General features: G+C 42.2%; 1 protein-coding gene across 4 annotated transcripts in view; it reads left to right on the top strand.

The window, feature by feature from the left end:
* Positions 1-12,075, top strand: part of Arhgap29 (Rho GTPase activating protein 29) — an 80,272-nt gene that overhangs the window by 65,954 nt on the left and 2,243 nt on the right. For 3 of the 4 annotated variants that reach the window (XM_045138327.1, XM_045138328.1, XM_045138330.1), the window contains 6 exons: positions 241-380; positions 1,188-1,376; positions 1,634-1,771; positions 5,486-5,718; positions 7,771-8,098; positions 8,223-8,334. In XM_045138327.1, the coding sequence (XP_044994262.1) occupies positions 241-380; positions 1,188-1,376; positions 1,634-1,771; positions 5,486-5,718; positions 7,771-8,098; positions 8,223-8,334 (1,140 nt within the window). The remainder of the gene's footprint in view (positions 1-240; positions 381-1,187; positions 1,377-1,633; positions 1,772-5,485; positions 5,719-7,770; positions 8,099-8,222; positions 8,335-12,075) is intronic. The other variant, XM_004663968.2, reaches the window with a different exon arrangement.

Here is a 12,075-nt window from a genome sequence, read left to right as displayed (position 1 = left end):
AGGGTCTTGCTCTAGCTAAGACTGACCTGGAATTCATTGTATAATCTCATGGTGGCCTCGAACTCTTGACCATCCTCCTGCCTCTGCCTCCCACATGCTGGGATTGAAGGCGTGCACCACCACACCCAGCAATAATAGCTTTTGTATTATATGGTAATTTATAAAAAAAAAGATAAAGATTACTCAAAATAAAGTATGTGTCATCTTGCTATTCTTATATGCTAACATTTTTATTATAAGGACCCAATTCCCTTGGAGCATTTAAGAAAACATTGATGTCAAAGGCAGCCCTTACTCACAAGTTTCGCAAATTGAGATCCCCAACGAAATGCCGGGATTGTGAAGGGATTGTAGTGTTCCAGGGTGTTGAATGTGAAGAGGTAAGATCTTTTCAGAATTACACTGGCCCTGGTTTTTGTTAATAGGGGTGGGTGTTCTTGTGTTGTGTTTGGTTTTGGTTGTTATTTATTTATTTATATTTTTGTTGATTGACATGAGAGAGAGGGTGGGCACACCAAGGCCTCTAGCCACTGCAGACGAACTCCAGATGCATGTATCACCTTGAGCATCTGGCTTATGTGGGTCCTGGGAATCGAACCTAGGTCCTTAGGCTTCACAGGCAAGTGCTTTAACTGCTAAGCCATCTCTCCAGTCCTAATTTTTAAAAATTTTTTTAGGTTAAAACACAAAGTGATGGGGTTTTTCATGACATCTTCATACATTCATACATATAGGTCATGGTTCTTTCATTGGCTATGTGCGATTTTCTTAGGGTTATACTCAGGATCTTTTTTTTCTTTTTTTAATTGAGAGAGAGTGTGTGTGTGTCTATGTGTGTAACTGATAGTAAGCTTCTGGTTCTCCTGGACCCACTTCCTGTTGTTGGAGGCCTTGTTAGGGTCATAGACGCATGCTCCACTTTGCATCTAGCCTTACATGGGTATGGGGAAGTGAGCCTGGGTTGGCAGGCTTTGCCAGCAAATGCCTTTACTTGCTGAGTCTTCTCAGCTCCATGGATCTTTTGCAAATGTATTTTTAAGACATTGTGCCATATTATATCTTTCATTATTTTGTACTTTATTTTGCTGTTAGATAACTTTTGAACACTGTAAATAATAGATCAATAAAATCTATTGTGAGTAGTTTTGAAGTGAAATAATCAGTTTGAAACTGTCATTTTCTTGTAGTGTCTCCTTGTTTGTCACCGGAAGTGTTTAGAGAATTTAGTCATCATCTGTGGTCATCAGAAACTAATGGGAAAAATACACTTATTTGGAGCAGAATTCACACAAGTTGCAAAAAAAGAACCAGATGGCATTCCTTTGGTACTCAAAATATGTGCCTCCGAAATTGAAAGCAGAGCCTTATGTCTACAGGTACATTGCAACTCTTCAAATTTTAAAAACTTAAAGGCCTATGATTTGTCCAAGTGAAGGGAGGCTTTAAAAGAAAATAGAACTCTCATTTTGTAATAACAAATTATTCAGATTTATTTGGAAAATAAGTCATTTGGTTCTAAGTTTTCTTCAAAGATTAAACTTCAACATAAGACACATCAAATATGTTGAGATGTCTACATTTAGCCATTTGTATTAAAACAGAATTTAACAGGATTTTTTTCTTTTCACTCAAGGGAATTTATCGTGTTTGTGGAAACAAATTAAAAACTGAAAAACTCTGTCAAGCTTTGGAAAATGGAATGCACTTGGTAGACATTTCAGAATTTAGTTCACATGACATCTGTGATGTCTTGAAGTTATACCTGCGACAGGTAATTTTTATTCTTAAAACCTATTGTGGACTGGAGAGATGGCTTAGCGGTTAAGGCACTTGCCTGTGAAGCCTAAGAACCCAGGTTCTATTCTCTAGATCCCATGTAAGCCAGATGTACAAGGTGGTGCATGTATCTGGAGTTCATTTGCAGTGTCTAGAGGCCCTGATGTGTCCATTCTCTCTCTCTCCCCCTTCTTCTTCCTTTCCGCCTTCCTTCCTTTTCCCCATTTCTCTATCTCTAATAAATAAAGTAATAAATTAACTTTAAAAATTACTATTACAGTAAAAATAAAATTTATATTTGTACCATTTGCTCCACATGTTTTAATTGGCATGGCTCATCCTATGTCTTCTAAATATTAATGTATAGAAAGTATATAAAAACATCCAGTTTTAGGAACAGAAATAAAACAAGTTATGGTTTCCCATTGCTCACCATGAGAAAATGAAATACATGCTTCATACAAGACTACCATATACCTTGTCTAAGTTGTAACCTCCTAGCTCCAGCTTTGAGCTCTTTTTAACCATGCTGAAGGAGTAAATAACATTTTGAATGTATAGAAATAACTAAGCTTTTCTATGGTCAAGTTTTAGAAACTGTCCTGATGGCCTGCAGAGTTCTGCTGTTAGGGAAGTGCAGTGTCACACTGTTGCATGTGAGCTGTGTTCACATCACAGTCTGGCTTTGCCGTCGTTGATATCTCAAACTAGCTGTTGTGCAAAATCAGTGGGAGAATCCTTAAAGTTCATACTGGGAACGTCGAGCAGAATTAGTCTAGATGCTGGCACTAGAGGCTTAGCAGGTGTGTGGCCAGGGTGTAGGCTGCCCTACACTGATTTTTTCTATGCTCTGTGTTGTGCCTGCAGTTTGCAATAGATTCAAGGAAGACATGTTTGTGGGGTATAAGTGACTTCTGGCAGCAGCTTATGGAGGGACACGGGAGGAAATGAGCATGTTGTGAGCCAGGTACAGAGCAGGGCCAGGTCCAGCCGGCATTTGGCTCTCGGATGTAAATGAAGAGATGGTGTCAGGGAGCGCGCCCTTCCCTCTCCTCTCTCCACCCCCCCCCCCCAAACCCTTGTATGTGGCCTGTTTTTTTCTTTCTTTTTTTTCCCTTTTCATCCATTATTTTGAGCATTCCATGAGGTCTTGTCAACAGGATCGATCATTGAGTTCTAGGAACTTTTCTAGCTCTCATTGCCCATTTCTTTCCCTCTAATTTACTTGTACTTTCTTGTTAGAACTCTTGCTTGGGCACTGGGCACCCTGTACCGAGTCTGTCTTGCCTTCCCTGCGTCCATTCCCTATCTGCTTTTCTTCCCTTGCGACGCTTTCTAAGCCCTATTTTCTTCCAGGACTCAAAATTTTTTCACTCCTATAGTCACACTTTTTTCTGTTCCTTCTAACAATACCCTGTGACACAGTATTTACCTAGAGACATTCATAGAGTTTTTTAAAGGGTTCCTTTCTCAACTTATCCTCTAACCTTATCCAGTAGAATTGTGATGTAAATTTCTCCATTAGCAGCTATACAAACAAAAATGTTATTTTTAATGTTTTTTAACATTGAAGTATCATTTAAATTCTTACCTACTGATAAAATTGAAATTATTAAGAGGGCTTTTTGGAACTTCTAGTCTTTGGAATCTGGTGTGTAGTGTTCCTTTACAGGACATTTCAATTTGGAGCAGCCACGTTTTCAGTGTTCTGTCACCGATCTGTGGTCATCAAGTGGATAGCATAGTCTTCCTTGGTTGTCTGCTTAACATGAGTTGGGAACTGAAATCTCTTGCCAGTGTGAAGCTCTTAAAAACTGTTACTGTGAGGTGTGTGTGGACTGTTTGAGAAACACTGGTGTATGGATCTCTAGCTCCTTGTTCTTGGCTGCTCTGGACCCAGAGAAGGATTTCCTCTCCTGGAGATGTGCCAGTAAGCAGGGAGCGCAGGCGGGAAGACTGCGGGGCCCTGCACTCGCGCGTGTGCCTTGGGCATTGCTCCTCCACTCCTTGTACTTGGCATTGCCCATTCAGAGACTGTTTCATACCATACCGCGGAGAACAATCTCCAGACTTCGGGAGGAAAGGTTGCTCAGGGAACGTGGAGACAGGGCTCTGGAGAGCTAAGCCTGCTCAGCTAGGCCCCTGCCCCTGGAGCAGAGGCCTCAGTCCTGTAGGAACATGTAGGACACTTTGGTTTGAAAGCCTTCTTGGAACTACAGGGTCGGCACTTGCCGTCTCCTCGCCAGCCTGTGAGGCCTGCTTTGTGTCTTCTCTGGTTTTCTCGGCTCTTTAATAGCAGGGCTCTTGAATCTGCCATGCTAGCCCAGGAAAGGATTGATATCTCTGATTCCTGTTTTGCAGAACCCTTAACTGAGAAATGACACTTTAAGTGCCTACAAGGGACTATAAGTCTCATGTGTCATCCCTATATCTTTTCTGGGCATTAGGGAGAAAAGATGAATAGGGTGCAATACTATGAACTGTCATTGTGTTTCGGAAGTATTGTATGACCAAAACTTTCATATGGGAAGCTGTGATCAGTTCTCACAATAGTATTACAGGAAAGAATCGTTTATTCTATTCATTTACCAGGTGGGAAGCCTGAAGTTTCTGACTTCCTTCAGATCCAGAGTGATGGTGGGACTGATGTCAAGGCACCTGCCTTCTCACAGATTACCCAGGCTGTCAGCTAGCCAGCAGGGCACTGTGCTTTCCATTGTAGAACAGTGGGAACATCAGCATTTGTTATGGAAATAGGTGTTTATCAGTTTGAGATAGAACTTTTTTACTTTTGACAATTTCATGGCAAGTCAAGCCATATTTAAGAATTAGACAAATGTCGACAGTACACCTTTTGCAGGACATACTGTCTGCTGCTAGTCTGCAGTCTGGCCCAACTAAAGCACTGGCCTGTAGTACTTTGTTGTGGCGGTCTTAGTTTTTTGTTTTGTTCTGTTTTTTGTTTCTTTGAGATAGGGTCTTGCTCTAGGCCAGGCTGACCTGGAACTCACTATGTAGTCTCAAGCTAGCCTGGAATTCACATTAATCCTCCTCCTACCTCTGCCTCCCAAACACTAAGATTAAAGGCAACAGCACCGCACCAGGCTAATCTTGTTTTTTGTTTGTTTGTTTGGTTGGTTTTTTGAGGTAGAGTCTCTCTGTAGTCCAAGCTGACATGGAATTTACTGTGTAGTCTCATGGTGGCATTGAACTCACAGCAATCCTTCTACCTTTGCCTCCAGAGTGCTGGGATTAAAAGCGTGTGATACCAGGCCTGTCTTTTTTTTTTTTTTTTTAAATCTCCCCTACACCAATAAAATCCAAATTGCCAACTTGTTTTAATTCATTTAACGTATTTTGTTATAGTGGTTTTGTTTGAATAAAACAGCACTAGCTTTGGTATAGACATGAATGTAATATATATAAGATTTATATTAGTGTTTTTAAATCTTACCCTTTAACTTCAGATTTCAAGTTTGATTATCAGTAATCTTTTTGAATCTAAATATAATTTGTGACAATAGTTGCAGATTAATTAACCTTATAGGTCACATGTGTAGCAAATATATACATTTAAAGATTTACTTGAACTCTTATAAGTTTAAAGGGTTATACTAAATCATTGAGTATCTGTAAATAATAGTTAACTATTAACAGAAAGAATAAATTTGACAGAACAACATTCCTAATATAATTTTTATTTTTTTAGCTTCCAGAACCATTTATTTTATTTCGATTATACAAGGAATTTCTAGACCTTGCAAAAGAGATACAGCATGTAAATGAAGAGCAAGAAACAAAAAGGTACAGCCCTGAGGATAGAAAGTGCCCAAACATGTGCATAGAAATAAACAGAATTCTTCTAAGGGGCAAGGACCTCCTAAGACAGTTGCCGGCGTCCAATCTGAACAGTCTTCATTACCTCATACTCCATCTCAAGCGGTAAGGACTTTATAGATGCAGAGCCTCCACTACTGCTGTTCCTTATTTCATAGTTTCTTTTTTTGTTTTTAGTTGTTTGCTTTTTCGAGGCATGGTCTCACTGTAGCTCAGGCTGACCTGGAATTCGCTCTGTAGACTCAGGGTGGCCTTGAACTCGTTCGTGGTGATCCTCCTACCTCTGCCTCTCTAGTGCTGGGATTAAAGGCATGCACCACCATGTCCAGCTTTCATAGTTTCTTCTTAAATAAACTTTTTCACCTTAGCCATTTTTCTGTGCAAAGTTCAGTAATGTTAACTACAGTCACATTATTGTAATCTTATTTTTAAAAGGAATTTCATTTTTAGTTGCATGTTAGAGAAAAGGAATATTGAGTATGTATTTACACAGCCAGATCATTCTCCCACATGCCTGTGTGCCAGACTAGCTGGGGAAGCAGGTTCCTGCCATCTGTGGGCACATCATCTTGGGGGAGAGACATGCATACGAACAGCGCAGCGCCATTCTGTGCTGACAGATGTGCACAGCTTGTAGAGAAGGAGTAGGTGTGGGGTTAGTCAGAGTCGGCCTGAAAGAACTCAGTGGTGACTTAACGCATCAAGAATGTGCATACTCTCATTATCCACAGAGGCCAAGAAACAGAAATGAGGAGAGCAGTTCACATTTAAGAAATCAGAGTAATTGGGTTGGGCTGCCAGACAGAAAGAAGAAACAGATACTGAGCTTCCTAAAGGTCTGATGAGAAAACCTTGCATACCTAGCCATTGAGTTTGCTCTCTTGCTTCTGAACCAACTAAAGAAATATTTCAAACTTTTTTATTGACAACTTCATAAATATAAGTAATATACCATGATCTTAAGCCCCTTTATTCCCCTCAGATCCCCCCTCCACTGAATCTTTTTTGTTTCTACTTATGAATTTTATTGCATGGCCCTATTGGGTGCTAGTCATATTTCCATTAGACATCATCTCTCCTGGCTCCTAAACCACTGAGGACCCTCCTCAGTGGGGTTAAGGGTGTTCCCCATGGGGTTATGAGTGCATCAGTCAATCTTGGGTTGAGGGAGATAATGCCACAGGGTATTCCATCCTGCCTGTGGCTCTTAAAATCTTTCCACTGTACTAAGGCATTTTGAGCCAGGAATTTAGCAGCCTTGATTTACCTGTTGGATCTCTCTGGCAGAAATAAGAGAAATGGGAGGGAGGTGTTTACTGCAATTTAGTTCTTCTTGAATAGTCATAGAATCAAATGTGGTGTTGCAGTCAGGTTCTCATTGTTGGTAGAAATCACTTAACCCAGAGCAGCTTCTGGGAAAAAGAGTTTTATTTTGGCTTACAGGCTCAAGGGGAAGTTCCACAATGGCAGGGGAAAATGATGGCATGAGCAGAGGGTGGACATTACCCCCTGGCTAACATAAGGTGGGCCACAGGAACAGGAGAGTATGCCAGACACTGGCATGGGGAAACTGGCTATAACACCCACAAGCCCGCCCCCAACAATACAATCCCTACGGGAAGTGCTAGTACCCAAATCTCCATAAGCTGGGAACCTAGCATTCAGAACACCTAAGTTTATGGGAGACACCTGAATCAAACCACCAAATGTGGTAAGAGCTCAAAGTAAAACCATACTCTGGGAGGGGCAGTAGACTTCAAAGAACTTTAGAGAGTTAATTAGTTTTGAAAACAGCTTTGGCAATAAGAAATTGACATATTTTCATTTCCAATCTAAGGAATTTACAATGGTAAGAAACTAAGGGTATACAAGACACTGAGGTGGAAATAATTTTTAAAGAGACTTTTTTTCTGCTGGTGAAGCTTCAGTAGTTCCTTCTACTTGTTTTTTAGCAAAAAAATTGGCTTGTAATAAATATTTTAATCCAATAAAAGCCTTTTTCCTAACCTTTCCTACAACATGACCCCTGACAGACTTTTCTCATATTTCTTGTAGCTCATTTCCTCTTCCTTTCCCAATCCATAGTAAGCCACTTGTAAAGGACTCCAGTGGGCGTATCTCATACAGCTCTCTATCTATCTATGTTCTGTTTTGCAGGGTGGTAGATCATGCAGAAGAAAACAAGATGAACTCCAAAAACTTGGGGGTGATATTTGGACCAACGCTCATCAGGCCACGGCCCACGACTGCTCCTGTCACCATCTCTTCCATCGCTGAATATTCCAGTCAGGCTCGGTTGGTAGAGTTCCTCATTACCTACTCGCAGAAGATCTTCGACGGGTCCCTGCAGCCGCAGGAGGCTGTGTCTGGAACAGGCGCTGCTGGACCTCAGCTTGACCACGGCGCTCTCCCAAAACCTCTCTTGTCCCCAGATGAAAGAGACTCAGAACATCTTATGAAGTCACTGTTCTTTTCTTCAAAGGAAGTGAGTTTGGCCTTTAAAAAATTACATTGTAATGTTAAAACATTTATGTCAATAAGTTACTGGTATTCAGCTGTTTGTTTTAAAGTGTTTTGTTTCTTCAAATGTAAAGATTTTCTTCTACTAGCAGGATATCCAAGCTGCCGATTGTGAGAGCAAAATGTTTGAATCAACTACATCCTTTGAAGAATCAGAACGCAAGCGAAATGCATTGGAAAAGTGTGACACATGCCTCACTGGTAAGTAGCCATGTGAAAAATGTGTTCACTAAAGTAAGATTGTGCAAACAAACCATCGTTAAAAGCCGAAGTGAGCAGAGCACTTGGCTGGCATGTGCCAGGCACTAGGTTCAGTCCCTAGAATAGTGAAAGCCAGAGTGAGCGGAGCTGAGGGAAGTCCACGCTTGAGAGCTTTACTAGTTAACAAATCAGTGTCTGCCATCGAGAAAAGTGACTGTTAGTATACATCACATTTAAATAAATACCATGTCTCTCTTAGCAAAGACTTCTTTGAGTTCTTAATCATGGGTTTTTTGTGCTCCTTTAAAAATCATTTTTGGTTTTCATTTTTGCTTCGTTAGCTTTTTAAAGTCAAGGCAGGCATGTGTTAAACAGTGTGCTAATTCCTCATGTGTTTTGTAATTCACAATATTGCTCTAACGGCTCATAAACCCCAAACAAGGCTCCAAATTTCAAGAAAATGAGACTCAAAGTTTTGTTTTGTTTTGTTTTCAGGGCCTGGGGAGATGGCTCACAGGTTTACAAAGACTGCCATTTGAGGGTCAGTTCCCTAGCCACCCACATATTGCCAGTGTTTGTTCTCAGCAACAAGAGATCCTAACCTCCCCCCCCCCACACACACACAAATAAATCAAATTTAATTTAACAAGTAATCTTTCCCTGTCTGCAGCCTCATACATATGTATGTTTCATGTCCTTGATTACAGTCATCTGATTCAGATTTTCTATAGCAGTTTTATTGCAGTGAAGGGTAGCTGTCATGGTAATGGGAAAGCCTACATTTGCCACTATAATTCTGTATCTTTAGAGCTAAAATTAGAGATATAATCAGATGTCCATGAGCAGACTCTGAAAAGGAAGGGAGCCAATAACTTCACTTCTCTGAGGACAGCACTGAATTTATTGTTTGATTCTATGTCTTAGTTGATGCAGCAGGCAGCTTCAGGTCGCTGAGGTGAACTTCCAGACCAGACACAGTTATGGAGGAAGGGATTTATTGAAGCTTACAGATCCCGGGGAAGCTCCACAATGACAGACGAAGCTGGCCGCCTTCACAGGACCAAGTGGAGAGAGAGAAGGCACACAGCACAGCACACTTCAGGAAGTGTAGCTAGGCACTCTTTGCATGTCTTTAGATTGAAATTGCAAACCCACCATTACACCTGAGGGCTGGACCCTAAGATTCATCCAGTGACACTCCCTCCAGCCAGGTGGCTGTAGATCCAAACTACAAGCTAATAAAACACTGAATATTTTGGGGGCCATGTATTTAAACTACCACAGTGACCAAAATCCCTGCTGACCAAAATCCTGTGAGAATAAATTAAGGGAAGGAAGGGTTGGTTTTGGTTCAGTCTCAGAGGAGGTATCTGTCCACTTTGTGTGTGGGAAGTACAAGTTGAAGTTGGGCAGCTCAAATTGTAGGGGTCAAAAATCAGCAAAAGAGAATACAGAGAGGGGCTGGGCAAGATACCCCAAGATCATGCCAATGAGTAGTGGCCTCCTTCCTCTAACGAGGCTCCACCTTCACTGCTTCCCGATAGTACCACCAGATTATGACTTCCTCACTCAGTTAGTCCATTAGATCAGAGCCTCGTGATCTAACCATCTTGGAAATGCCAGTGACATCAGGTTCATCCCACGAGGTGTGCTTTACTCATCTCCTAGGCACTCCTCAGCCCAGTAGTTGATAGTTAAGATGATGATTGCACCTTAGGAGTTGATCTCCATAGCAATTCTGTGCTACAAGCTAGATAGCGTTAGCCTCATTCAACCCACAGCTCACAATGTGAGACACATCACTAATGCCACCCTGACTTTTTCTCACTGTTCCATGAAATTGGATTCCCAATTAGGAATAGTAATAGGGGCTGGAGAGACAGCTCAGTGCTTAAAGGCACTTGCTTGCGAGGCCTGATGGCCTGGGTTCAACTCCTAGTATCCACATAAAGCCAGATGCACAAAATGGTACATGCATCTGGAGTTCATTTGCAGTGGTAGGAGACCCTGGCACCCCCATACTCTGTCTCTTTCTGTCTCTCTCAAGTAAATGAATAAAATATTTAAAAAAAAATAGCAATAAACATAAGCAATTCTGAAATAGAATTTTCGAGTATTAACTATATACCAGGTAGTTCTAGAATGTTTTTATTTGATCATGTAGACCATACAACAGCATAGATGCACAGTCTTTCTTGACAGGTGCGGGCGGGTAGGATAGTGCAGGGTCCTTCACAGGGCAAAAATGGAATAGTAGCTGAGCCAAGGCCCACGCAGCCAGCAGCAGAACCTGCCCTCCTTCCATTGTGTTAGGCTTCTGGCTGCACATGCAGAAGAATGCGTGTGCTTCAGTGCGTACAGGGCAGCTGCAATGGGCAGGGTCCCTTAGGGAGTTCTGCAAATGTGGGGAAAGGGCCGGCAAGCAAGTCACAGGAGTGGTGCTTTGCAGCCCAGGGAAGGAAGGTCAGACGAGACAATGGCTGACAAGTGATGGTGGTGGGCTCCTGTCTAAACCTGTGCAGGGATGTAGGAGGAAGGGCAGGCCATGAGCAGAGGACTGCACGCCATGCACAGGGCAGCTGAAGTTCAGAGCCAGATCAGTGTCGGGTCCACAGCTGCTCAGCGGAGGAGCAGGGACTGGGGTGGCCTGGCACAGGAACTGGAGGTTCTGGAGTAATGTGGCAAACAGGATGTGGTGTGGGGAGCTGAGCTAAGGACTCCACTCGAGAGAAGAAAGCACAGGCCACGGGAGCAGAGTTGTGCAGAAAGGAGAAAATAAATCTGGGAGAATGGCACCTTTTTAACCAAAGTACAATTCTTCAACTTTAATTTGACCTAGTAGAGGTTAGTTCATTAGTTGATCAGCTGGGAGGGTGCTGTCTGAGTCCCCTAACATGCTGAACTCGCACTGTGACTTAACTGTGCTATAGAGTCAGAAGACGGTCATGGTGCTGCGTGCCTCTTGCCCTAGCTCTCAGGAGGCTGAGGTGGGAGAATTGCTATTTGAGGTTAGCTTGGGCTACAGAGTGAGTTTCAGGTCAGCCTGGACTAGGGTGAGACCCTTCTTCAAAAGGAATCAAAAAACAAGTGAAAGTGTTTTGTTTGGTTGGTTTGTTGTTTTTGGTTTTGTTTTAATAATCTGTGAAGTGCTTTGTGGTTATATTGACTTAGATAATTTTGGGGTTTTGTTTTGTTTGTTTATTGAGAGTCTCACTCTAGGCTAACCTGGAATTAACTATGTAGTCTCAGGGTGGTCTCGAACTCACAGCTCTCCTCCTACCTCTGCCTCCTGAGTGCTGATGACTTAGATAATTTTTTTTAAAATTATTTATTTATTTATTTATTTGAAAGCGACAGACAAAGAGAGAAAGACAGATAGAGGGAGAGAGAGGGAATGGGCGCGCCAGGGCTTCCAGCCTCTGCAAACGAACTCCAGATGCGTGCGCCCCCTTGTGCATCTGGCTAACGTGGGACCTGGGGAACCGAGCCTCGAACCGGGGTCCTTAGGCTTCACAGGCAAGCGCTTAACCGCTAAGCCATCTCTCCAGCCCGACTTAGATAATTTTTTAATGAACTTTTAAATTCAAAATGTGCCTGTAGAGCCGGGCATGATGGCACTTGCCTTTAATCCCAGCACTCAGGTCACGGAGGTAGGAGGATCATCGTGAGTTCGAGGCCCCCCTGAAAATACAGAGTGAATTCCAGGTCAGCCTGGGCTAGAGTGAGACCCTATCTCGAAAA

The sequence above is a fragment of the Jaculus jaculus genome, chromosome 19, assembly GCF_020740685.1.
Source record: "Jaculus jaculus isolate mJacJac1 chromosome 19, mJacJac1.mat.Y.cur, whole genome shotgun sequence".
NCBI lineage: Eukaryota > Metazoa > Chordata > Mammalia > Rodentia > Dipodidae > Jaculus > Jaculus jaculus.
This window is presented reverse-complemented; position numbering and strand designations above follow the sequence as displayed.